The sequence below is a fragment of the Camellia sinensis genome, chromosome 3 (assembly GCF_055761805.1).
Source record: "Camellia sinensis isolate YWXY chromosome 3, ASM5576180v1, whole genome shotgun sequence".
Lineage (NCBI taxonomy): Eukaryota > Viridiplantae > Streptophyta > Magnoliopsida > Ericales > Theaceae > Camellia > Camellia sinensis.
This window is the reverse complement of record NC_138963.1, coordinates 164180714-164207561: the sequence shown is the minus strand read 5'-3', so window position 1 is coordinate 164207561 and position 26848 is coordinate 164180714. Positions and strand designations below refer to the sequence as shown.

The following is a 26848-nucleotide window of genomic DNA, read 5'->3' as shown; positions in this document are numbered from 1 at the left end:
GCTTGGTCGGTCCTATTTGTTCTGCATTGTTAAAAAATGAGGCTAAAGGTTAGCGCGGCATAAATTCCACGGCCCCTATTGGAAATAGCTCAGTGAAAGGATTTTTGGTGTTTTACTGGCCGGACCCCTATCTCGGCTAGATTATTTGGTCGATCTCCTAGCTCGGTTTATTCCAATTTACAAATTTTATGGAGTATTCAGCTCGGTTAGGCTTTGAAGTGAAAGTTATAGCTCGGTGCTTTCCTATTTACCAATCTAATTAAAGTATCCAGCTTGGTTGAGACCTCGGTAAGAAGCCACAAACCAGTTTTTGCTCGGCTATAGCCCTACCAATGGATCTAAATGAGCGTTTAGCTCAGTTCTACCCAGATTTCAGCTGTTCATCCCAGAAGTGGGGCAAACTCGTTTGAACCAGGAAGGAACGGGGGGTTCAGAGGCCCCCTCCCATTCTCAAGGTTCCCATTTGCCCTAGGGTGTGCAGGTTCTAAGCAAAGAGAGGGGGCACTGGTGGTTACAAACAAAAATAAATAAAAATACGAAGCATAGTGACACGGAAATGAAGAACATGTATGAAAAAACCTTGAGAAGTATAAGCAAAAGATGCAAGGGGGGGTAGTGTGACTTACCAGGGGGACAAGTGCGAGGGTGGACGCAACCTCGAGAGCTCAATTGTGGCCTTCGAAAGGACCTGAAATGGAGGATGTGGCACAGAAACAGCAATGGCAGTGGTCTTGGGGGTTCGAAAGTTTGGGAGGTTTAGGGCTTGTGTGGAAGAGAAAGTGAAAAGTGAAGGGTTTTAGGCCCTTCGTTGGAATACAAAAGAGAGGGGAAGGAACCCCAAACGGCTGCGCCGTTTGAATTTTGCGCGTCCAGAGCAGCTGGCTGTACGACCCAGTGGCGTGAAGCCACGTGGCACTGGAAATGCGGCTGTCAGTACGGCTGTACGACCTTTGATGAGACTGCGGAGGAAATGGCCGACCAAACGGGACAGGTTGGCGATAGATATGCCCCCAATCATGCTCGGCTTGGTGATGGCACAACTCATCCGTTAGCTCGGTCACGATGGTAACCCCAGTCACGACTAGGTCGGATGGGGTTAAAGGGCAATTGAGAGGGGAGATTTGCGTCGTTAGTACGGCCGAGCTAAGATAGGACGGATCTATTTTGCTCGGTCTAAAAGGTCGGTTGACCGGGTGTGAACTAGCCTGGTCGAGCTGCGACTAGCAAACATTCAGCAGTGCACATAGCCAAGTGGTGAGATCGGGCTACGGGTAGCTCGGGCTAAACTATGGATAAGTGAGGGATGGCACGTCTCTGACCGGTTAGCCGAGATGGGAAGATTCCAGACAACCTCGGGTGAAGGTAGAGCGGACGGAGGCCGGCATGCCTCGCGACCGGTATGCCACGATAAACCGGTCAGTACCAACCGGGCCCATGAGCATCACCCCTCTGCCCCTTCGACAAGGGCCAGTCCGGTGGGGCATAGCACGGTTGAGTGCCTAAAGTGATAGTTCTTCGCGGGAGATAAGCCGGTCGTGGTACTGCGGTCAGGTGTGCCACCTGGGCCAATGGCATGAGGGAGAGGACGTCTGCTCCAAGCATGCCACAATACCGTTAGACAGTTCTGCGTGTACTGGTGGGAGGACCAAGCCTTTACACGCGTAAGGTGGTGAGAGACGAGTACGGCCACCTGTCTTGGAAAGGACAGCAGAGGTAGTGCGCGCATAATCTTGAGGCTGCATAGCCAGCCTTGAAATAGGGAGAAGGATGAACGTTAGAGGTATGCAACTTCTTCCCCAAAGAAAACACACTCTCTCTCTATCTGTCTTTTCCTTCCTCAAGTGGACTGACTTGATCGTCGGAGGGTCTTTCCGACACACCACCGCCGGGCGGCTCACCTTTTCTATGTTACCAGGTAGACGCCGCCAAGAGAAGTTTGGAGTATAAGGAGTACGGAAAGCAGAGGATATTTCGCCCCCGTACAATAGCTGTTATCCCTTTCAGGTGACGAGATTTAGCAGGATCAAGATGGGAAATGAATCGCTATGTTGTTTTTTTTTATTACTTTTTTTAAGATTTCTATCTGTTTTTTTGTCGGACTCTTATAATATAATAAAACTCAAATGACTATGTTTTGTTTCTTTTTAATAAATATTTGGTACTCAATTATTTTATTTTAATTTATTTAATTTATCTGCTTACACTACGACTACAAAATTATTTAAATTATTTTATTTTTATCTTCTTACGATGTCGAGCCTTTGAGTGCCGGATTTAGATCGTAACACACACTCCCTTAGTGATGTAACAAACAATACTAACCAATTGACTCGCTTCAAATTATTTCCTCTCATTTTAAAATTGTTTATCATATCAATGAGGGAAATTTAGAAAGGAAAAAATTATGGGGATATAGCCGTTCCTTTTATTTAAATGCCCAACTTAAAAGAATCAATTTCATCATCTCTGCATTGATGCACTACACGAATGACTTGCAAAGATGATAAGGAATTTCGGTACAAAAAAAAAATTGTTCATTTTAATATTGCTCTAAATTTATATCTAGATGGCAAATCTTTCAAAATAATTGAAAATTTTATTATTAGCAATAAAAATGTATAGTTTCACTTGGAGCTTTCTTGTGATAAGTTCATAGGGTTAATTATACTTTACCTCTATAATTTTAAAAACACTTTCTCACTAATATACAAATAATCCTTCATAATCGAGAGTAAATGCAAAACTAATGGATTTCACTGAAGATAAGATAACTGCCCATATTGCTCAAATGCTTATGAGACACTTGACATTTGTGCTTATAATTAATTTAAGAAGCAAAGTTACTCTATTACCTTATCCAAAATGTTTTCATCATTTTCTTCAATATTCTTGTTTATCATTCCTCCACCATCTCTATCTTGCCACTTCAACCCACCACCATACTTTTAAATCCACCACTATCAAGATATACAATGTCACCAATACCGCATCAATCACAATTTAGGTCTCATTTGACAAGTGATTTTTTTAGTTAACAAGTTAAAAAATTACTAAAAAAATTAAAAAGTCAATAATCTATATAAAAAGTCAAAACTTCTCTTTTCTCTCTACTTTTTGCACATATTTTCGTAAAAAATTAAAAAAATCATTTCAAACATATTAGTTTTTTTTTTATATCATATTTTAGCCAAAAAATTAAAAAATTACTAAAAAAATATATTTCTAAACGAGATCTTAGTCCAAAATGAGAATATCAATTGTCATACGTAGGACACAGTTTTTTAGAAAGAGTAGAATTTTTGTGGGTCAATTTTTCAGTATGCTAGTTTTATCAACAATGTCTATATAGAAAGTGCATTGGTGCTGAGAGAGGAGGCCATGGCAGCGAATATGGTGGGTATTCAGCTGGTTGTAGTAAAAGGGTCTTCTACGAGAGGGAATATGGCGGTGGCATAGAAAAAAATTAGACAAGAAAACAAGGGTAATATAGTATTTTTCACAAACATCATTAAATGTGTTAGATATTATATATTTCATTTAGATCACACAGAGAATGTGTATATTTGTAGATTACATACGATTAAGAATATGAAATTATGAAGAAATAAATGATAAAATTTAACTATGTTCATTATTATAAATAAAATGGTAAATTACAAAGACACTCGAGAGATTTGCTTAAATACCTATTAGGATTGACTATTAATGAGTTCAATGCCAAATAATGAGACTTATATGCAAATTTTGTGAGCATTTGGGATTTATTTTATTTTTAGTGATTTTTTTTGTTTTTTAATTTTTTTTTAATGAAAAATGCTAGTTATTATTGGTGTTAAAAAAATGTATAAAAGGTATATTGAAATGTGTAGAATGCTTTGAATATGTGAAAGTGCATTGGGACTATACTTTTTTTGGGCTTATTATGATGTTTATTGATAGCTCATAAGATTGTCATTAACAGAACCTTTTTTTTAATTAATGCATTTGAAAAATTGATAAAAAAAATTTATATTTTCTAGTTAAAAAAATTTGTTGTGACATTGATTTTTGGATAAATTACATATACACTTTTTAAGATTTATTTAAAATACAAATTGTCTTATGCGAGTCTGTAAATTACATCACACTACTTGAAAATTTTAATTTAATAACAAACGACCTCTTTTATTAATAAATCATTAATTTAATTAATTATTTTTAATAATATCATAAATTTATTTTAATTAATTTAATGATATATTACTTAGGGCTCATTTCGAAACTTGGCTATTTTAATCTGACTAAAAAAATTATATTTAAGATGATAATAAACTTTTTTTAGTTAATTTAATGATTATGAAAAAAAAATTACAATTTAATATTTTATCCTTATTAACTATTTTGACTAAAAAAAAAAACCAACCAACTCAAGTACCCAAACACCTCTGAATATTTTAGCCCAAATCCAATAACCCATGAAATGCATAATGATCAATCAAGACAAATCTAGCAGGGTACAAACTGAATCAAGATTCTCTTATTCATTTCTCTTCTTTAACTCTCTTCGTGTTAGGTTATGAGGCCTACTTTTGAATCCAATTTTAATGAACCGAGTTGTTCACATTTTAAAACTTGTTAAGTATATCATATCTGAAAAAATTAAATTGATTAAATATAAAAAAATTATGTGTTTGGAAAACTATTTATTAAATTTTTTAAAAAAATAGTTTGTAATTCAATGATTCAAACATATAATTTTTGATATTTGATTAACTTAATTTTTTATAAATTTAATATATTTAACAAATTTTAAAATTGAACAATTTAAATTATCAAAATTAAATCAAAATTGAGTTTAATGACCTAACAAGAAAAAAGTTAAGGAAATTCGTACAAACTACTAAACGTGTTTACTTTAGAGTTGGTTCGAGGGTCTCAATCATGACCGTTGATGCGTCGTAGGTCCACCCACCTATTTACCCTTTTTACCCTTTCGATGAAAAGGATGTTCGATGAGTCGTACATACGACACTGCCACTTTTGATCGGAGTCGTTAACGTGAGAATCATAAATCGACTTCGATCAAGCCACGTCTCCTGCAATTTGCACCATCACTCCAGTCGAGGACATTTTTGTCAATGCATAATTTCAGTTTCAGATTCTCAGATAAATTTATTTTTACGTAATATTTTTGGCTATATTTGGTTTAATTATGGGAAATATAAAAAATTTAAAATTAATTTTGTCAAAGGAAAAATAAAATGTACCTATTATTTTTTGGGTACTTACGTGTAAGTTTTAATAAGTATACTTATTGTCTAATAGGTCCTATGAAAAAAATTTATCATAAAAAAATGTCACTAATTGTAAATTTTAGTGATAATTTATAAAAATTATGACAAAAAAAATTACTAATTGTCAATTTTTAGCAACGTATATAAAAATTGTCACAAAAAAATATTTTTAACGACAATTTTACCAAGACTTATTTTCAATAGGACTTAATGAGAATTAAGTTTAACTATTGGGATCTATTAATAATTTATCCTTATTTTTATAAGGCATAAATAATTTTTAAAATATTAGAATATATTTTTATTTATTTTTGTTAAAATAATTTTTATTTTTTTAAAAAAAATAAAAAAATCAAACCAAACATGACATTCATTTCTTTAGACTAATTTTTAATTGTGGTCTCCTTTGAAAAAATGATTAAAAGTTAAAAAGTAATTTTTAACCTATTTTAGGTCACATTATCTTACTATTTTTTTATATATTTTTTAAAAAAATAAAAAAAGCCAAAAAATTATTTTTTTAACTAGCTTTCTAAAACAATAATGCATACATTTTAAAAAAAAAAAAATCAAATCACCATTTTATTTCATTATACACCCTAGGCCCCATTTGTTTTCAGAGGTAGAATGAAGGAATTAATAATGATGGAATTAATAGTGAGGGGATTGATAGTGAGAGGATTAAATAAAATTGTGTTTGTTTTGATAATAGTTGTTAGTGTAGGAATTGTTAAATTATTTTTATATAAAATAATAAAACAAATATAAAAATATAAAAATTAAACCTTAATATTTAAAAAAAAAATTCCAGTATATAAAAAATAAAAATAAAAATTTAATCCCCTCACTATTTTTCTAATATCATCTCTACCTCTTCCATCCCAATCTTCTTTCCAAGATCTTTACTAATACCAAAAGATTAAGATTCCCCTCCCCATCTCTCAAAACAAACACCCCATATAATAGCCTACCTCACTATCAATCTCAATTCACTCCCTATTAGGGGTGTGCATAATACCGCCGAAACCGCCAAAACCGCACCGAACCGCACCGCCAAGGCAAATTCGTTATTATTTGTAAATCGAACCGCCGGTTTTTGGTAAGAAAAATTGCAAATTCTAGTGACACTTTTATCAATCCGTCAGTTTTTATTTTTCTTCCAAACCGCACCGACCCGCACCGCTATTAAATCATGTTTTATAGGATTCTAAAAATTCTTTTTTACTTAAGTTTGCTTGTTGTTCTATACCTTAGAATATAGTATTACATTACTGCTCGAGGGAAATTTTATGTATTGTATTTGATCATTGTAGCTTCCACAGATACTTGTAATGAACTGATGGTATTGTCGTTGATATTATCATGTTGTTGCTACACTTGCTGCATCAGAAGAAAGCTTCGCAAGATGCTTAACATTACAATATCTCTCGTCTTTTTTTTACTCTTTGATTTAAGTTTTGTAATTTGAATTATATTTTTTATAAACCGCAAATCCGCCCGAACCGCCAAGGCAAATCCGCCATTATTTGCCAACCGAACCGCCGGTTTTTGATAAGAAAAATGGCAAATTCTAGTGATACTTTTATTAATCCGCCACCCGCCATACGGTTTCTATTTTTCTCTCAAACCGCACCGATCCGCACCGTGCACACCCCTACTCCCTATAACCCCAAACAAATAGGCCTATAATCCTAAATGGCTGATTCAGGAGAGCGTGGCACCATTAGCAAATATAAATAGAAAATGTTAGAGGTTCTAAATTTTCTACCAAACAAATGACTAAATGTCTCATATGGGTGTGGGGTTCACAAAATTGCAGACCCCACACCCATGTAAGACATTTAATTATTTATTTAATAAAAAATTTGGTATCTCTAGCATTGCTTAATATACATTGCAATGGGGTGAGCCTGTGACGAATCTGTAGTGCCCTGTCTTTACTCTCACATCACATCACATCATATAATGTTGGGAATGGGGAAGGGCGAGTTCATTTTTTAAAAAAAATTAGCAAAACATCTCTATTTAATTTTTTAGTAATAAAAGAGGTCTAATATTTTTTTTTATTAGTTAAAATTTCTCAATAATATTACTAGATAAATTTTAGTTTATCATAAGAATTTTAAAAATTTCTCTATGATAAATTAAAATTTTTTTGTTAAATTTCTTTTTAAAGAGTTGAAATTTCTCTATGAAGACAAATTTTTCTATGCTAAAATTTTTGTGTATCAAAATTTCTTTGTGAAAATGCCGATGGACCACAACTATTATAAAAATGTTATATGTCATTTATCTTATAAAATTTTAATATCAGAGATTTTAAACTAAAAATCTCTTAATTTTATGATTTGAGCCTTCTAACAAAATAAATCATGAATTTTTAATTTTGTTAATTTAAACCCTAATTTTCTATTTATTTATTTTCAATTTATATCATTCGTCCAATTTTATTAAGTAAAATTGACGGGAAAATAATATTTTAATTATTAAACTCAATGTAGATGTACATAAAATGTCTAAAATATGGTTGCGTTTGATAGAATTTTCTAAATATAATTTGAGAGTAGGAGTTGTATTTTAAGTTTGTGAATAGAATTATGATTTGAATGTGGAAAATTTGTTTGGTGAAAGAATTTTGAAAAGAGTTTTGAAGAGAGTTTTGAATTGAGTGGGGAATTTTTTATGTGACATATGATATTTAATACAAAAACTTACAAGTCATAACCAAACATACAACTCAAAATTCTATTAAAGCACATAAATTTTTTTTAAAAATTCGAAAAATATTTTTTCGAATATAAAAAAAAATTAACATATGTCAATCGCAAAAAATATATATATATATATATTACACTGTTCTGGTCAACCGATCGGACGACCGATTAGTCCAAATTTTTTCGCCTTTGACCGAATTTTCAAAAGTAAGTGTGGAATTATGATTTGAAACTCCTAAATGTAGATATACATAAAATGTCTAAAATATATTTTTCATTCAGTTTAATGATTAAAATATTCATTTTCATCTATTTTACTTAACGAAAATAGGTAAATTATTTAGATAAAAAATATATCAAAAGTTTAGAGTGTTTAAATAAAGAAAATAAAAAATTCTTAGTTTATTTTGTTATAAGAATCAATTCTTGATTTTTTTTTTTGTAGTTTCTCCAAATTAAAAATAATATAGTATATTATGAATAATAATTAATAATTAACAATAGTTAAAATATGTATGATAAAAATAAATATATGAAAATTAACTTTAAGTGTGATATTTGATATTTTAGTATTTTAATTTTATTATATTAAAAAAAAATTAACAGAGACGTGCCTAAGTGTGGCAATTTAGCAAATGTGTTAGTGGAAAAAAGAGAGATTAAAGCACGAATTAAGTAGTTCAAAAAAAAAATGTACGAATTAATCAAGATTAATCAATTATTTTTGTTGTGTTCCGGTGATTTTCAAACCAAGTAACATGTTCAGAACATCTCCTATACTAAAGTATTGAATTGATAATGTTAATATTAAATTTTAAAATGTATAGTGTTAAATTGTTAAAATTTTAAATTTTGATATGGATTCAGCGGACCATGCACGTTGATAGGTGAATGTGACAGTTTGAATTTTATTATTTTTTTACAACTATTTTAAAGTAAACTTGTTACTGTGTTTGATCTTATTTGAATTCAAAATTTTATATTCTTCATTTTTTATAGTAATTAAAATAAAGACAAATTTTTCATATTTTATAAATAGTTAATATTATTTCTAATTTTTTTTTTTAAACATACAAAGTATAAAAATATAAAATTACTTTTTCAAGGAGGTTTGACGGATCAGGTTGGATTGGGTGATCTTTCATCCACCATTCGCCTGAATATAAGTTGACTTGAAAAATCTCCATTTTACATCCTCCTGCCTATATTATTGAAACCACTTAAAAGCGGGTGAATTTGGTCAAGTCGATTGATTTTGGCAGATTGATCGGTCCATCATCACCTCTACTTTTAATAATGTAAAATATGTCCCTCTATTTTTTACAAAAAAAAAATACATATAAATATTATTGATAGATTTAGAAATAACCTGTCAAATTTTAATATTTTATAATTTGTCACAAAGATAGTAGTATAATAACGGAAGGGAAGTTGCTCTCTCGTTCATATCAAATTGGAGAGTCTCATCATGGAATCTATATAGATTGATAATGCAATAACATCAATGGAAGATGGGTCGGATTCTACATAGATTGATAATGCAATAACTTCAATGAAAGATGTGTCGAATTGATCCACGCTTCTAATGGGTCTGCTAGCCTTGCTGTCCTCAAAGCGTACTTGCAAAAAAGTCCAAAGGGGGAGGTAATCTCTTGACAGACACTCCGACGATCAAGTTAGGTTATGACATATTGATTTGAGAGAGAAAGAGAGAGAGAGAGAAGCAAGGTGGTAAAAAACTTAACCTCGACTTATCTTGAAAGCTTCCTTATATCTTTTACTTATCATTTCCTTGTCAATTCTTCATTTCCTTGTCCATTCTAAGGGTTGGTTTGGGGTGTCCTAAAAAAGTGCACTTTTTGTCTTTTTACGAAAAGATGTGCAGAAAAGTAGAGAGGTGATGTGATGGAAAAAAGATAAAAAGATAAAAAGATGGATTATATAGTGTACCCCAAACCAGCCCTAAGTCGTCTTATTGGCCGAAAGTCTATGACCTAGTTGACATCGTTCATGGTGAGTCTGCATCATCCGACGTAAAGGGGTTGCCATATTTAATATAACGAGGGCGTTGTTAAATGGCTGATGTGTGGGTGCAATAACTTTGCAGGATCTTTGTTTGTTTACATGGCTAATTCCCTGCTTGACAAGTGTTTGAATGCTATTAGTCCTGGTTCAACATTGGCTTCTCAAGGTTACTGGGCTTTAATACCTAGGCCGTGAGCTGGGCCCTAAGCCTTGGACTGGGCCCTCTTAGATACCCATCAGTATCAGTAAGTATCATAGATGATTTAAACTGTTTAATGTGTAAGATTCAGAATATATTTTATTTCTACAAAAAAATTATGTTGATCGTATATCGATAATCATTTGATCAGATCACATTTAGATCACTAGTAAATATGATTTTAAAAATAACTAGTTGACATAAATATAATATGATTAAGTGACTACCGATATTTAATTAACATAATTTTTTTATGAAAATAAAATATTCAATGAATACTACACATTATGCGATTGTGATCATAAATATCGGGTATGTTTGGTTTGTGTTTGAGAGATGTGTTTAAGAGATAAAAAGTACGAAAAGTTGTTTGGTTTGGTTTTTTTCAAAAGATGTTTTGGAAAATTATTTTGAGAGAAAATTTTGGAAAAAGTGATTGATTTGATGTATGTGAAAGAGAGATTTGTTTGGAAAATTTATTTGGTTTACAAGTTTTGAGAAATTTTTTTGAAAAAATTTGTTTGGTTTGATTATTTTTAAAAACTTATTTGTAAAGAAAATTTCTCAAAATTTTTTTAGAAATACAAACCAAACGAACCCATCAACTCTGTAATAGGCTCACTAATATCCGATAACACTTTCTAGTTAAAAAATTCAAGATATGCTTCACCTTATAATTAACTATTGACAAATATTTATCAAAAAGATAGCACAGTATCAAAAGAATAATGTTAGAATAATGTTATATGTAGCACCGCTGACGTCAAAATTGCCAATGAAATTAAACGTGGGATGAATTACAAGATTGCCACTGATCTGACAGGTGGCTCAAGCGCGTGTGGTTAGGATTCTCAAATAGTAGAATCATTTCCAATGATGAATATTGCCCACATATCGCACTTGTTTGATCTGGATAAATTAATGTTTGAAATTGCCCCTTATTGCGAAACAGTTCATGAGGCTTTGTTTGGTATGGCTAAGAAGGTTTATTTATTTATTTATTTTATTTTTCATGAAGGTTTTTAGATTATCTTAAATTTGTAAAAAGAAAATATAAAGAAATAAAATATAATTTTTACAAACCTAACAACAAATTTAAAATCTAGATATAACCTTGAATAAAAAGATAAATAATTATTACTTACATTGCTTATCAAAAATATGATTATCTATCCTTAGAAACATATTTCGCCATCTTCTGTTCGGTAATAGTTAAAGAAGGTCTTTTTCTTTTCTATTTTTTTCAAATTTTTATCTTTAAAGAATTATTAGTTTTAAACTTATTTTTATATTCTTGTTTAAAAGAATCTAAAATTAAAAAAAAATAAAAAAAAAAGTTCACTATGTCTTTAGATGAATTTTTTTTTTAAAATTGTTTTTTGGTAAGTAGGATTTAAAAATGAAAATATTTATAAAAAAAAATAAAGAGAAAGAAAAAAAAATCAACAAAATAAGATGTTAAAAAAATCATTATCAAATCCAGGGTCATTTGTTTTTATTAATAATTTTATTGAAGATAATAAATATTCATTGAATATGCTACGTAAAATCTAAATAGAATTTTCATGAGCATGGACTTCCAAACACGTCCTAAAGCTAATCATCCAAGCATGGGTTACAAATTAAAGTAGGGTCAACAAGCTCAAGAATTACACAAAACTTATGTCAACCGTAGTTAATGGCCTTCACTTAGGTCAACAGCAGTTAATGTGTAATTTTTTTTACGCAGATAGGATGTTATATGATATCTTTTAGGAAAATACATGAGACCCGCAGTGGGGTGCTGGGGTCTTTTTTATTGGTCAAGAAAATTGTTTATTTATTTATTTATTTTTTGATTTTTAGCAATGGCAGCGCCCCACGTCACTGGAGGTCGGAAGCATTACCGTATATTTTATTATTGTTATTAATTTTGATAATAGGGATTCTTATATTTATATTGGGTATTTAAAAAATAATAAAAGATATATATATTTGTTATTGATGAGAGATAATATCACATAATACCTTAATGACCTTCAGCACAATGGTCTAATTTAGTAATTTTAACAATTTAATTATGGTTTAAAATTATTATTTTTAAAATTATAGAGATCAATGTCCTTCAGAACAATGCTCAGGTTAAGTAAGTTTAACAATTTGATTACAGTTTTAAATTATTATTTTTAAAATTATAGAGACTAATTTGGTTTTTAATTTACTTTAAAATTGGACCAATTTGATTCGTAAACACCTCTAAAGCTATTTTAATCTTATTTAAATTGTTTTTATTTTATTTTATAAATTATAAAAAATATTACACCAAACTCTTTAAAAAAATTATTAAAAATCATATAAAGTGCACTAAACATGAATTATAATTACACCAAACTCTTTAAAAAAATTATTAAAAATCATATAAAGTGCACTAAGCATGAATTATAATTATTGAGAAATTTTCCAATAAATTATAAAAAATATTACACCAAACTCTTTAAAAAATTATTAAAAATCATATAAAGTGCACTAAACATGAATTATAATTATTGAGAAATTTTCCAATGAGTTCCACGCAAATGATCATCTTATTTAAAAAATAAAAGACAAAAAATAGTATATCTTCCTACTAATAATAAAGTTGGAATAGAATAAAATAAAAAAATAAAAAAAGTGGGAACTTGATAATTTCTCCTAAACCTCTTAAATATTAAGCTAAATTATAAATACACTTTTAAAATTTGTTTAAAATATAAATTAAATACCCCTTATAAAAAAATTTATTTAACATAATTAACAAAAAAAAATTCCTAACTACTCTCTTATATAAGAATAAAATTATCTAAATTGTTAATTAAAATAAATTTCTAACTTCATTAAAAATTGTTAATTGATTTGATAATTTATTAATCAAATGAATTATTTGTTATATAATTATAAATTTGAAGAGATTAAATGTAATTTTTAGAATTATTTGTATCTTAAATAAATTTTAGGAAAGTATATTTGTAATTTAGGATGTTTGGAAAAGATAGTTAAAAATTGTTTTTTATTTTTATTACTTTTGTGTGGGAGAGAAAAGTGAATTTAAATGTGAAAAGTGATTTTTAACCTAATTTCCAAAATAGGCTAACGTCGCGACTTGTACCAAATCGGGGCACTTTGGTAATTAAAAAGAAATGATGGGTCAATTGTTATTAGCACCACGTAGAGACCGTGTCAAGGCGGTGAACGGTGATGATGATGATGATGAGACATAACATACATACATAACATAATACAAGTGAAGAAGATTTGACTTCATTAGTTTCATGTCAGTGAAGAAAAGCTAAAGAAAGGAATGAAGAAAATTCAATCCAATCGAATGCAATTTTGACGTCCGCAAGGAGAGAACACACTCTCTCTCTCTCTCTCTAAACTTTCTCTCTCTAAGATACAGCGAAGAACAGGAAAGCACTTTCTCTCTCCTCCCTTTTTCTCTATCTACAGCAAAGGGACTCAAATGAGATTGATAGAGATTCATTCAAGAAGACTGTGACGAAGAAGATAAATTCAAAGAAACAAACCCTAGACATATATATATATATATGCACGTATATGTGTATTTAATGCCAAGAAAGGTCAGCAAGTTGAAGAGTAATAGTGGATTGTCTTCAATTTTTCATCAGTTGAAGTGCGTGTGTTTTGTTCGATCGCAGTTTTCAGAAACTATCTGTCAATTCTTGTTTTGGTAAGTAGTCTTTTCTCACATGTCTTTGTCTAGTGTTTCTATTCCGAGTTTCTGCTCCAACTTTAAAGCCCTAGATTTTTTCACTCATCTCAGTTCTGGATCGACCATTGTACATTTCTAGCACAATTTAGGGCTCGATCGAGAGGTTCTCTGTTACTTTTTCAGCTTACTGTTTTGTTTTTTTCTCAGTTTTCCTTATATTATAATGTTGTTTCGTTTGAATTTGTTTGTTTCGTTTGAATTTGTTTGTTTGGGTATAAATATTGATTTTTTTTATCTTGCAAGTGTGATTAAGTTAACCTTTTTCCTTTTCTTAACTTTTTTCCTTTTCTTTTCTTGTTCATTATGTTTTAGTTTCCATTAGTTTGGTTGTTGAATTTTGGTTTTTTTTAGTTGGGTATGGGAATTTTGGAGATTTGGATTCGTATCTGTTCAAATTCTTCTTTTGATGCTTCTTTGGGGGGGGGGGGGGGGGGTGTTTGAGTCACTCTATGGAGGGCATTGGAAGATTCAGGAGCTCTATTTGATTGTCAAAGTTTGGTTTCTTTATTTGGTTGCTTCATTTTTTTTTTCTTTTTTTCTTTTTTAAATGCGTTACAAATTTTGGTAAAGTTCGTCTAATGAGTTACAAATTATGCAGAGATCTAAGCGAAAGTGGGTCGAAGATTGTTCCTTTAGCAGAGCTAAGGCAATTTTAGGATGTACAGGACCAAAGCTTGTTGCTTGTATCTGCTTTTCTTTGGCAACCGACTTGTGTTTGGTAACGCTCAACACCGTAAGCTCGGCCACAAAGGCTTTCCATTTCTATTGGCACACAATAAAGAGTCTGGAATGTCTACCCTTGGCAATGAGTGCAGAACGCTTGTTGGATTGATCAAGATATTGGCTTTTGTCCGGTTTGTTGTGTAATTGTAGTGTATTCAATCTTAGTGGCACTGAGTGCCGAATTCATGCCCTTTTAGATAGTTTTTGTACTTGAATAAGTGTTTGTAGGTTCTGCTTTCGATAATATGGTACCATCGGGGCCTCCCACTCCAATTGGTGGTGCCCAGCCTGTACCTTCGGTACTGCGATCAAATTCTGGTTTATTGGGTGCTCAAGGGGGTGCAATGCCTTCACAGGGTGCTTTTCCCTCTCTTGTATCTCCCCGTACACAGTTTAATAACGGTAATATGCTTGGCAATGTGTCCAATGTTTCATCCCTCCTTCATCAGTCTTTTGGAAATGGAGGTCCAAATCCTGGGCTTTCTGGTTCTGGAAGTAGTCAGCGAGGAATTATTGATACTGGAGCTGAGCCTGATATGATCTCCAATGTGGGAAATGGAATGGGTTTTGCTTCTGCACCCTCATCATTTGTGCCATCAAATATGGCAAACCCCGGTTCTTCAGGTCAAGTGCAGGGGCAGCAATTTTCAAACTCTTCAGGCAATCAGATGTTGCCAGATCAACAACAGTCTCAACAAATTGACCCTCAAAACTTCCAGCATAATCAGCAGCCGATGCAACAGTTTTCTGCCTCTCAGAACAACCAGCAGCAGCAGCAGCAATATCAATCAATTCGGGGAGGATTAGGTGGCGTCGGACCTGTCAAGTTGGAACCACAGGTGACAAATGATCATCACACACAGCCTTCACAGCAATTGCATTCATTGAGAAATCTTGGTCATGTAAAACTGGAACCCCAACAAATTCAGTCCATGAGAAATCTGGCAACTATCAAGATGGAACCCCAACATTCAGACCAGCCACTGTTTCTGCATCAACAGCAGCAACAACAACAACAGCAACAGTTTTTCCACATGTCCCGACATTCTCCTCAGGCTGCTGCTGCCCAGATTAATCTTATGAATCAACAGAGACTTCTGCAGATGCAACAACAGCAGCAACAGCTAGCCTTAAAGGCTCATCCTCTACAGCGGTCCCCATCACAGTCACCGTTTCAACCGCAAAATTTGCCTATGAGGTCCCCAGTAAAACCAGTACATGAACCTGGTATGTGTGCCCGGCGGCTGACGCGTTATATGTATGAGCAACAACACCGACCTGAGGTAGGGTTTCTTTCCTGTAAAAAATCTGTTGTAAATGTAGATATTTTGTTACTGATACATGTTATGACTATGATAACTTTTCGTGCAGGACAACAATATTGAGTTTTGGAGAAAATTTGTTACCGAATTCTTTGCTCCCAATGCCAAGAAGAAATGGTGTGTTTCTATGTATGGAAATGGCCGCCAAACTGGAGTGTTCCCTCAGGTGTGCTGTTTAAAAACACGCAGCAGGACTTTGCCATATTAGGGATATCGCATTCCAGTTGATCAAATCTTAGTTGATTCTTTTAATAAATAGTTCCTAATGGCTCATAGTAACTGTTTCCTAGTATGGCGGCTTATTTTTTGAAGTTCCTAGAGCTATAGATGTTATGTTTAGATCTTTGGATTTTTTGATTGCTTATCTATGTTAAACATTATGTAAACTAAGTGTGTTTGGAATTCTGCAGGATGTATGGCACTGCGAAATATGTAATCGCAAACCTGGACGTGGATTTGGTATGTTTTCGTGGCTAGGTTTTGGAAACTGTTTTCACATAGAGAACTTTTGGCAGTCCGTCCGCCCCTTAAATGCTTTAAATTTGTGTACTGTTTATATTTTCCCATTGCCTTTTAGATTCATTTGCATAGATCCATTTGCGACTTGATTTTTGCCACTGTACTCCTTTTACTCTCTTGCACCATGTTAGCTATTTGTATTTCTACAGCAGTATCTAAAATCTGTTTACTTTCAGAGGCAACTGTCGAGGTTCTGCCGAGGCTTTTCAAAATCAAGTATGAGAGTGGAACTTTGGAAGAACTTCTTTATGTTGATATGCCTCGAGAATATCAGAACAACTCTGGTCAAATTGTCCTGGACTATGCAAAAGCCATACAGGAAAGCGTTTTCGACCAACTTCGTGTTGTCCGAGATGGTCAACTTCGGATAGTTTTTTCTCCAGACCTGAAGGTTACCTATGGCTAGTGTTGTTTTCAAGAACTCTATACTTTTAGGAGGCATCAATTGTTTACTTGTTTCTGTTGCTTCTTCCATTCCTTTGCTAGATATGCTCTTGGGAGTTTTGTGCTCGGCGTCATGAAGAGCTCATTCCTCGAAGATTGTTAATTCCTCAGGTTGAGTTAAATTCCCTTCATAAAATGAGTTCGCTTGTTTCTTTTGATTTTTGAAGTACACATGCTATGCTTGGAAGTATGGACTTGTAGTTAGTTTGTGTTTCTATGCTTCTTTAGTTACAGACATAAATTTAGACATTCTACAAGTAAAAATGGTGTTTCAGTACGTTCTCTTATTAGACATGTTATATATATATATATATATTCCTTTTTAGCCCTTAACTTATTCTGTCCTTATATTTTGCTCCTGACTTCATTGTAATTGCAAAGATGCCATTCTGCCTATTGGTTTTATGGACTTGTCCCAGACACTCCTTCAAATCAGTTTGAATTTTGTAGACATGTCATAATTTGAAAGTGAAATTTCTTAGTTTCAAAACAACACTTCTCGGGTACCCTCCAACACCACCTATGATGTGAATATCTTAGTAGGAGCAATGTCCAACATGATTGTGAATGCAACTCACATCACGTAATGTGTATTAAAAGATTTCTAAAACAAGACATCTTGGGTCATATATTTGTTTTCATGTTATTGAAATAGACATTCATTCTCATAAGGCACCAAAGTTTTAGTTTACATACCTTTATTTATAGAATTGGCCACAATTATGAATCTACAAATATTACTTTTTTGCCCTTGTGTCTTGTGTCAATTACAATAATAACGTTGTTCATGCATGTCTACTACTGCAAAATTACTGTTGTGTATTGTTTTCTTTGTCATCTGATTGTTCTTTTTCCATTTTTGTCTTTAGTGTTAGATTAAGGATTAGAAACTAAGCTATATTCCTTTCCATTTTTCTATTAACTGTAGCTATTTATTACAATTATCAATTGTTCATTCATATATTCCTATTCCATATTTTCCTATTATGCATACTTACATGTTTGTTCTTTCCCTTTTGTTTTATATGCAAATTGATAATGTCAATAATGACATTGCCTATATGCATTTGTTTTCTTTATTATCACCCTTACTAATAACTAGAATGATGTAATAGAAAGCTTGCTATTGAAGAAATTTGGTTATCGATGATTGAAGTTATGTTTGGTTTTTCAATTTTTGAAATTGCACGTGCTAAGATGTAATTATAGTTTTGCTACCCCACATGATATATCAATGCTATAATATCGGCAAAACCTTTCTTGACAAGAGTCTTCTGCCCTTGATATCCCAATGCCTTTTCACTCGGCAACCTAATGCTAGACTGTTGCTCTCTTCGTTAGACGCCAGCTGTCGGCAAGGGCACTTCTCATGACCCAACAATATATCCCTTTGCAAAAGCCTCTTGCAGATGTAGGGCTTCGATCTTCTTCCAAGATCGCGGAGGAAGGGGTAGATGACGACAAGGAAAAAATACAAAGGGAAATCAAAGGCATTAGGCTAGGGCTTTGATCATCTTTGACAATTGTTGAGGGGTGATTGACAAAGACTTCTACATTTTTGATGATCTCGGGCTTTGACGAAAAAGTTGGCCTTGAAGGATCCTTTAAGTTTGTTTTAAACACTAAATAGGTTGTGTAGAGAGAGAGAGAGAGAGGGGGGGGGGGGGCTTGTGTGGGGTAGGCCTTGGTTATGGTGGAGGTGGTTGGAGTGAGTGGGGACCAAAATGTTGGGTCTTGTGGATCCTAATAAGTACTATTCACTAAACCCTGAGTCCAATGGGGGGTTTGGGGGGGCCCGATTTTTCTGGATTCTTTGGTAATTTCCCAGTTGCTTCCGCGTTGCCCTAATTTTGTACTTATAAATAGATTAATGGGGCACTTCTTTTCTGTAAGAGAGTTGTATTGTTTTCTAATCATAGTGAAAACCGCAACAACCGCGGGCGTAGCACTATTCTGGAGTGAACCACATAAATCCTTGTGTTCTTGTGTGTGAGATTTGTTTGATTCGTTTTATCTTTCTTATTTGTTATTTTGTGACTCATCGATCCTGCTTAGGAAGAGTCAATTCGTAACACAAAATGGGGAAGAAGAAGAGGGAAATAGCGGCAGAGGAGAGAGAGGAGGCTCTAACATTAGAAACTCTTTTTTGCATGATAGAGAGAGAAGGCTTGGTTGGGTTGGGGGCGTTTGGAAGTGTGAGGAACGGAGGATGTTGCACTTTAGTTTAAAACCGCATGAGAGTAATTTCTCTAGGAAGAAGAAATAGAAGTTGTTTAGAACTTTTAGCTTTTTGTGATGAAGAAATCTGTGTCTTGGGCAGCCATTGATGCCTAGGTTTTGAGCTTTGATCACTTTTAGATGAAGAAGACAAAGAAGGTATCAAGGTCATTTTATACCTAAGTTAACTGAGTTAATATTGCATTTTAGTTCAAAATCACACGGGTGATTTCACTATATTTAAAAGTCATGAGTAAAGTGCTTCAAGGGCAAACCATAAGGGATAAAACAGATTCTGCCCAATTTTTTGTTAATTACAAGTACCATCTGCCGTTGCCTTAAGAATAACTATAATGGCGTAAAGTATGTATATGTGGATATATACTACTGTTTTTTCATTTTGTGGTTATTTCTATAATAACTATATTGTATATATCAATATTAATTGTGTTTTTCTATTATATTGCTTGGAAAATGATTTTTAGTAACTCTTTTTAAATAAAAACATTTTGGGTCCTACTCCACTAGAAGCCCTAATTTTTTTATTATTTAAAAACGGACCAAATTGGGAAAAAGTTCACAAAACCAAAAACAAAAGGCGCCCTTTCTTTCTTTTTTTGTGTCTTTATCGATTTTTTTTTAAAAAATATTTTTTATTTTTAAATTTTTTTTTCAAGGCTTTTTAGTCTAGAAGGACCTAAAAAGTAATATATATATATATATATATATATATATATGCAGCTATTTTAGCATTTGCTAAGCAGCATATCTCATGCATTTTATGGGCCACTAGCCAGCCAATTTAAATAAGAGTTCAATCTAATTTGGACTTTTTCCCTTGTTGGTGGCTAACTATTGTTTTCAAAATTTGAAGAATATATGAAGAAGTTTTATGCAAGTCACTGAGATTATGGTCTTGAGAGCTAATAACATGACCAATCTTTTGTACCATTTTCTGTGCAATTGCCTTTAGTTCTCCCTCCTTATTCTCCCTCCTTATTACTCATCTTGAATAGGGATTTAGCTAGCTGAAGGGAAAAAAAAATGTTTGTAACTGCAAGGTGTAATTATTGGTTTAACTTTTTGTTTATGTGTGTGTTGTTCTGTATGGTAGATATAAAAAGCAGCTCAGATATTTGTATTGGATGATTACCTAGTGGATCAGATCCCAATCATATTTATGAGGAGTTATCTGATTATTGGATTTGGTTGGGTATTTGCTTCCATCTTATACCTGGATGTGGCTATAAAATATTTGAGATCTCATTGATTTTTCTGGCGTAGTTTATTTTCATTGGGTGGTCTAGGTCACTCTTTTTTTTTTTTTTGACACATAACTGCACAAGTATTGCTTTTTGCGAGAGTAGACTTTTGTATTTCTGCCTGGATCTTGTAAATAATGTCAGGATCATAATGCCATTCTTGCCAATTGTCTCGTATTGTCTCGTATAATTTATATTTGACAGTTCTAGATTGTATTCTACAGGTTAGTCAACTAGGGGCTGCTGCTCAGAAGTACCAGGCAGCTACTCAGAATGCATCACCCAATTTGTCTGTGCCAGAGTTACAAAATAACTGTAATATGTGAGTTCTCTATCCCAATGTTACTTGTAACCATATAAGGTCTGGGCATTGGAGCTTGTTCTTACTGCCCTTTGTTTTTTGAATTCTATTTGACGATTCACTCAGGTCTTTCATGTTCTTTTGTTGTGAATAAATAACCTTTTAGTTTAATCCTCAGTCTCATGCTATTAGTATTATTTATTTCATTATGAAAAACCTTGGGAGGTCATTGTAATTTTCCACCAAAAAAAAAAAAAAGAAAAGAAAAGAAAAGAAAAGACATTGATGTTATGCACTAACTCATTTGGTTGAAAATGATTGAGAAAGTTATTCTTTACTTCTGTATTAGTTCACAAGCAAGTTTTTGGTTAAAATCATATATCACAATGAAGAAGTATAGATTAACTTTAATGAATGATACTTGTATAAAATTTGGAGAGAAATCTTCACATCCTGAATTAGATATGAATGGAAAATAGTGGCCCTTTTGGAAAAAGTGGAGAAAGTGTGGGTTAGGACTTCTCTGTCCTAAGTGCTACAGTGCATGTATGCGTGTTTTTTCCCCCTAAAAATCAAAAGAAAATTGTAATACCCAATCAAAGATATGGGTAAATCCTAACCAACAGTCCAAACTGGTGAATGATATCACTAGAAGAGAAAAATGTTCTTCCACTTCAAAAATAACTTTTTTTTCTCTAAAAGGACATATCTTTTTATTCCAACTGTATTTGTTTTTGCACTTGCAGAAGAAAGTGATTATTGTCTCTTAAAATTTAACAAGACATTATTACGATGATGGATAAGTTGGAGAATAAAGATGGTATAAATAACCATCCTGGTAAGGGAAATATAGTTATTACCTATTTTGATGATTAAAAATAAATGCCAATAGATATTATTGGATAAATTAAATGGTAGTAATAGAACTAAATTTCTACAAATGTAGTACTCCTTTCATCCCACAATGTTAGTACCTTCGAGAGTTCCAACTTTTTAAGGAGACATGTAATTGATGCATTCAATTCAAATCAAAAGGCATCAGTTTCCTGAATCGCACCTATATTCTCACTCTTAAATTTATTATTCATAGATATTTATAAGGGATAGTTCGGAAAACTATAAATTTTTATTCTTTGACTTTTCAAAGAGGATATTTGGGGACGTCCCTAATTAGAAAGGACTAACAATGTGGACGGGGGCGTATATCTTTTGGATAAGAAGGATAAAACTGAAATGAAATATTTACAGAAGAAAATATGACATAGAGAATAAGTAGTCATTCTGTTGAATGGCAGAAATGAGAAACTATAGGAAAAACTTATTCCATTATTGTAGTTGTGACATATGAATTTGAAAGAGGGTAATAGTATACTGACTACTGTAGGGTTTTTTGTAAATATGGTACAGGTTGTAATCTTAGCTAGTACTCATACATACAAGTTCGTGTGAATTTGATCAACCCTGGTTTGGGTTGTCCAGCCATTACACACACGTATGCTTCTTAGAAGGCAATTTTTTTTATTTGGGAGCTCAGATAGGAGGAAAAAACTGTTGCAAATGCGGTTTTTGTTCAAGTTATTAGTGGTTTGTATCTAGCAACTAAAATTTTCTGGTGTCCTGGTTAAAGCTTACTTTCTTTGTTTATGAATGGCATATTTTTCTGCACTTAATTAGTTTGATACAGTGAAGAGGGATGTCTACGCACAAAGGATTGGTGTTGTGAATGGTTACATTTTTCTGCACTCAATTAGTTTGATCCAGTGAGGTGGTCAGAGGGATGTTTAGTCATGAAGGATTAGCGGTGTTTTCAATAACTATAGAGTTTTGTTGCAATGAAAGGTGTGCATGTATCTTTCGTTGTCAGCCCAACATTATCCCCTCGTCTCTTTGTTTGGTGTAGATCTTTTGATCCATCTTTGAATATCTAAGTAGAGCCCCAGTCTGAGTGACCTCTGAAGTAGTAGATATGGGTTTTTGCATTACATTATAGTTGGTGATGAATATTCTGTGCCTCATATATTTCATGTCAGATGTATTTAAACTATTATATATTGGATTCTGCCTCAGGTTTGTTGCATCAGCTCGTCAGTTGGCAAAAGCGTTGGAAGTGCCATTAGTAAATGATTTTGGATATACAAAGAGATATGTGCGCTGTCTTCAGGTAGTGCACTTTATTCTTCAGTTTCCATTTAAAAATGCTACAAGTATCTTCTGTGTCCAACAGTTGCATGGTGACAAGGTTGTTGGGTATACTTGGAAAATGAACATACTAGTAGTATTGCAGTTTGACTTGTCAATAAAACATAAAACAGAACAGTTGCAGTTGTAAAGGTATTATCAGGCCAGAGCTATGTGATAAGATCAAGACTTGGCATGAACCTAATATAGGTTGGCTCAATGTATATAGCACTGGCCTTCATGATTATAAGCATACAATCCACCCGTGGGTGGAGCAGTTTACCTGAAAACTCCATTCCACTGCCTCAATTAATACGTTTCATTCTTAACTTTGGTGCTTTTGTAAATATATGCACACTCATGACCATGTTCTCTTTATTGATAAACCACACCCTAACTTGGAGTGCTTGTGCCTTCAATGCTTTATGTGTGGATACAATTTTGAACTATCCCATGAGTTTGATGTTTGGTTTTATTATTATTTTTTTATTCCCCATTTTAGCATTGTATTAAAATTTGTCACATAAGGGATGATGATTCATGGGGATGTACTTGCAAAAAATTGTATTGCTAAATTTTGTGTACTCCCTGATTGATAACATAAGTTTGTTGTTTGTTTGTTTTTTTTTTTCCCTCCTCCTGGGTACATTGCAGATATCTGAAGTGGTTAATAGTATGAAAGATTTGATTGATTACAGCCGAGAAACTGCGACTGGACCTATGGGTAAGACTGATATTTTTGAAAATAATTGTGCAAGGAAGTTTCAAAAGCTACTAGAGGCGTGTTCGAACAATATATAGATCAAAGATCTGGATCTGATAATTTTTTGGAAGACATTGTTTTTTTGTTTAGCTGATGTTTAATATGACATAAATTGGGTTGCAGTGCTAATCTACACTTTGAAAAGAGAATTTATTTAGATAATATTAGATGCTTTTTTGTTCATTTTTGAGAGCTAGAAACCTCGTTTTGACATAAGTACTGGACTTTGGTTAAAAAATGGTAGTGTGACCACTGCGAGAGTTTTTGGACAAATTTTTGTTTTTTTTTTTCTTTTACTTACTGTTAATTATGCTAGTGATGGCATAATGATTTATTTGTTACCCTTATATTGTGGAGTTTATAAAGCTTGTTGGACTAAATTTCAATTGCATAGAAATTTTTTGATAGTAATAAGATGAGTACCCATGATCTAATGGCCTTTTATGGGGGAGAATTTGGGGGGTGAAGCAAAATTTCTATGTCAAGATACTGCTTGTTTTAGTATTGGGAAGAAGTATTAGTGGTAAGAAAAAGGAAACAAATGATTGTGTTGCTATCAAATTTATGAAGTAGCATCCCACCACTTAAAACAAGCAATGATGTTTGAGGTATTCAAGTAGCTATATTGATTTTTATCTTACTAGTGTAGCATTCCTTGAAGTCACATTTTGATTTGTTTTATGTAGAAGTAGGCTTGTTGGGTGACTTGGTATGTGCGAATCATAGCAACCTAGTTTTGCCTTAAAAGAGAGTCACATCTTGCAGTTACTGAATGTCACATGGCCATTTCATTTTTTCGTTGTTTTTTCTTAGAGAGCTTGGCCAAGTTCCCTCGGAGAGCAAGTTCTACACCTGGATTTCATGGTCAACCTCAACAACTGGAGGAACAACTACAACAGCAGGCACAGCAGCAAACAATGGGTCAGAACTCAAGAAATGATCAAAGCTCTGTCCAGGCCACTGCAATGCAAGCTGCTTCTAGCAATGGTGTGCCTAATGCAAATAACTCTCTCAACTCAGCATCAACCACTTCCTCCACTAGCACCATTGTTGGGCTTCTCCAACAGAGCTCAATGAACTCCAGACAGCCCAACCCTATGAACAATGCAAATAGTCCATATGGAGGAAGTGGGATTCAGATTCCTTCTCCTGGTTCATCAAGTACAATGCCACATGCTCAACCCAATCCTTCTCCATTCCAATCACCGACACCGTCATCATCCAACAATGCTCTGCAAAATTCTCATGGCGGCTTAACAGCTGCAGCTCATATGAGTTCTGCAAATTCTCCAAATATCTCCATGCAACAACAACCAGCTCTATCTAGTGATGCCGACCCAAGTGATTCCCAGAGTTCTGTTCAGAAAATCATACAAGAAATGATGATGTCTACGCAAATGAATGGTGGGGGCGGTCTGGTGGGTGTTGGTTCCTTGGGGAATGATGTGAAAAATGTTAATGGAATGTTGCCGACAAGCAATAGCACAGGTCTCAATGGTGGCAACAGCCTGGTGGGAAATGGAACAGCCAATAGCAATGCAGGAATGGGGGGTGCAGGATATGGTAGCATGGGTAGCGGACATGGTCAGTCGGCTATGCTTAATGGAATCCGAGCTTCAATGGGTAATAACTCAATGGCAATGAATGGAATGGTAAGCATGGCAGCAATGGCTCGAGACCCGAATTTAAGTCATCAACAGGCTTTGGGGGATCAACTTCTTAGTGGTCTTGGAGCTGTTAACGGGTTCAATAATCTACAATTTGATTGGAAGCCATCTCCCTGAAACGTTCTTCAGGCTTTATTGTTACAGCTGCTTGGTCAGCGCGGGGATTGCGGAATATTGTCTTCGGCCCTATGAAGATACTGGGACGATGAATCAGTGTCAAGGCTGCCCTCTGTACTAATTTCAGGAAAGGAAAACATATAGCGTATTGTTTTTTTTTTTTTAATCATTGATAACTTTGTTTTCCTCCGATTGCTTAGACCAACTAACAGCCTCGGAATTGGGAAATTCAGGGAGTCACTATTGCCTGATGGAGCTCTCTTTGACATCTACTTCCTGTGTACCCTTTGCTGAGCCATTTGTAAACTAGAGTATCTGCGAATGTCACTCTACCCCCTTCTCTCTCTCTCTCTCTCACGTGAGTGTATATATTTCTAAGGTTGGTTTGGACAAAATTTAATGTAGAACTTTTGAAAGCTTCCGGAATTGATTTTCCGCGGTTATATGATGTTGCCTGAATTTTTTTGCCCTTTTTCTTTGGGTGGTGGTTTTCAAACGCAGTATCATATTATATTTCAGCATTGGCATGGTCTAATAGCCATACTTTGGGGATGTCGTGAGAAGTTCGAGCTCATAGAGTAACGGCGAATTTCTTTAGTTGTAATCTAACTAGATTGACATACTAACCGTCTTTGTATAAAAAAGACTTGGATAGCTTCGTGAGGCACAGTATTACTTGACTGTATAAGTTACAAACCATAAATTCTGTGTGACGTACCATAAATTTCCTTGTCCTTATCATACCTCATCCATATCATATGGAGCTTTGAATTGCAACCATTCATTACACACTAATGAGGAGATCCAACGACTAGAATATTTACAACGAACATTTTTTTAGATAAAGAGTATTTACAACTATTAGACCAAGGATTGTGTCTCTAGTTAGTGTTTCTCTTGGAAAGTATTTATAACTATTGGATCATGATCATGTCAGAATTTAAAATGAGAGAATCTCAAGGCATTTACTATTGGACAATGCTACAATTTCAAAATATGAAAATCTCGAGATCTAATTTTCGGAGATGTTTTTGAAAATTATGTCAGAATTTCAAAAATTATGTCAGAATCTGTAGAATGTATGTTTTGGGATTAGGGAAACGGGGACATTTGGAAATAGAATTCCCAGCCCACGTGATATGGGGCTGACACCATTCAACTATAGGCATTTTTTTCTTCAACAATAATGATAGAGACCTTCACAAAAAACAACCTCACAACTCTTAAAATGATCTGAACCATTTATGTCACTGTGAAACACGATTTTCAAAAAAAATTCAAACACATCAATGTCAATACATCAGTAGGGGTCGTGAAAGTCCTCATTTGTGGGGATTCCAAACATTTTCCTTTCTTCAATTTCTTTTAGGAGTGTT

General features: G+C 33.4%; 1 protein-coding gene across 1 annotated transcript; it reads left to right on the top strand.

Moving 5' to 3' along the window:
• Positions 1-13483: 13483 nt before the first annotated feature.
• LOC114315787 (transcriptional corepressor SEUSS) lies at positions 13484-25942 on the top strand. Its single transcript, XM_028262394.2, has 10 exons — positions 13484-13917; positions 14558-15965; positions 16054-16170; positions 16415-16463; positions 16700-16914; positions 17010-17078; positions 20671-20768; positions 22815-22908; positions 23580-23649; positions 24502-25942. Exons 2-10 carry the CDS (start codon positions 14928-14930, stop codon positions 25470-25472), a joined length of 2721 nt encoding a protein of 906 aa, XP_028118195.2. The 5' UTR covers positions 13484-13917; positions 14558-14927; the 3' UTR covers positions 25473-25942.
• Positions 25943-26848: the final 906 nt, after the last annotated feature.

Coding starts and splice junctions, on each gene's coding strand:
- LOC114315787 (XM_028262394.2), top strand. CDS start 14,928: ATGGTACCATCGGGGCCTCCCACTCCAATTGGTGGTGCCCAGCCTGTA. Junction 16,464..16,699: donor CAAACCTGGACGTGGATTTG/GTATGTTTTCGT, acceptor GTTTACTTTCAG/AGGCAACTGTCGAGGTTCTG. Junction 23,650..24,501: donor AACTGCGACTGGACCTATGG/GTAAGACTGATA, acceptor GTTTTTTCTTAG/AGAGCTTGGCCAAGTTCCCT.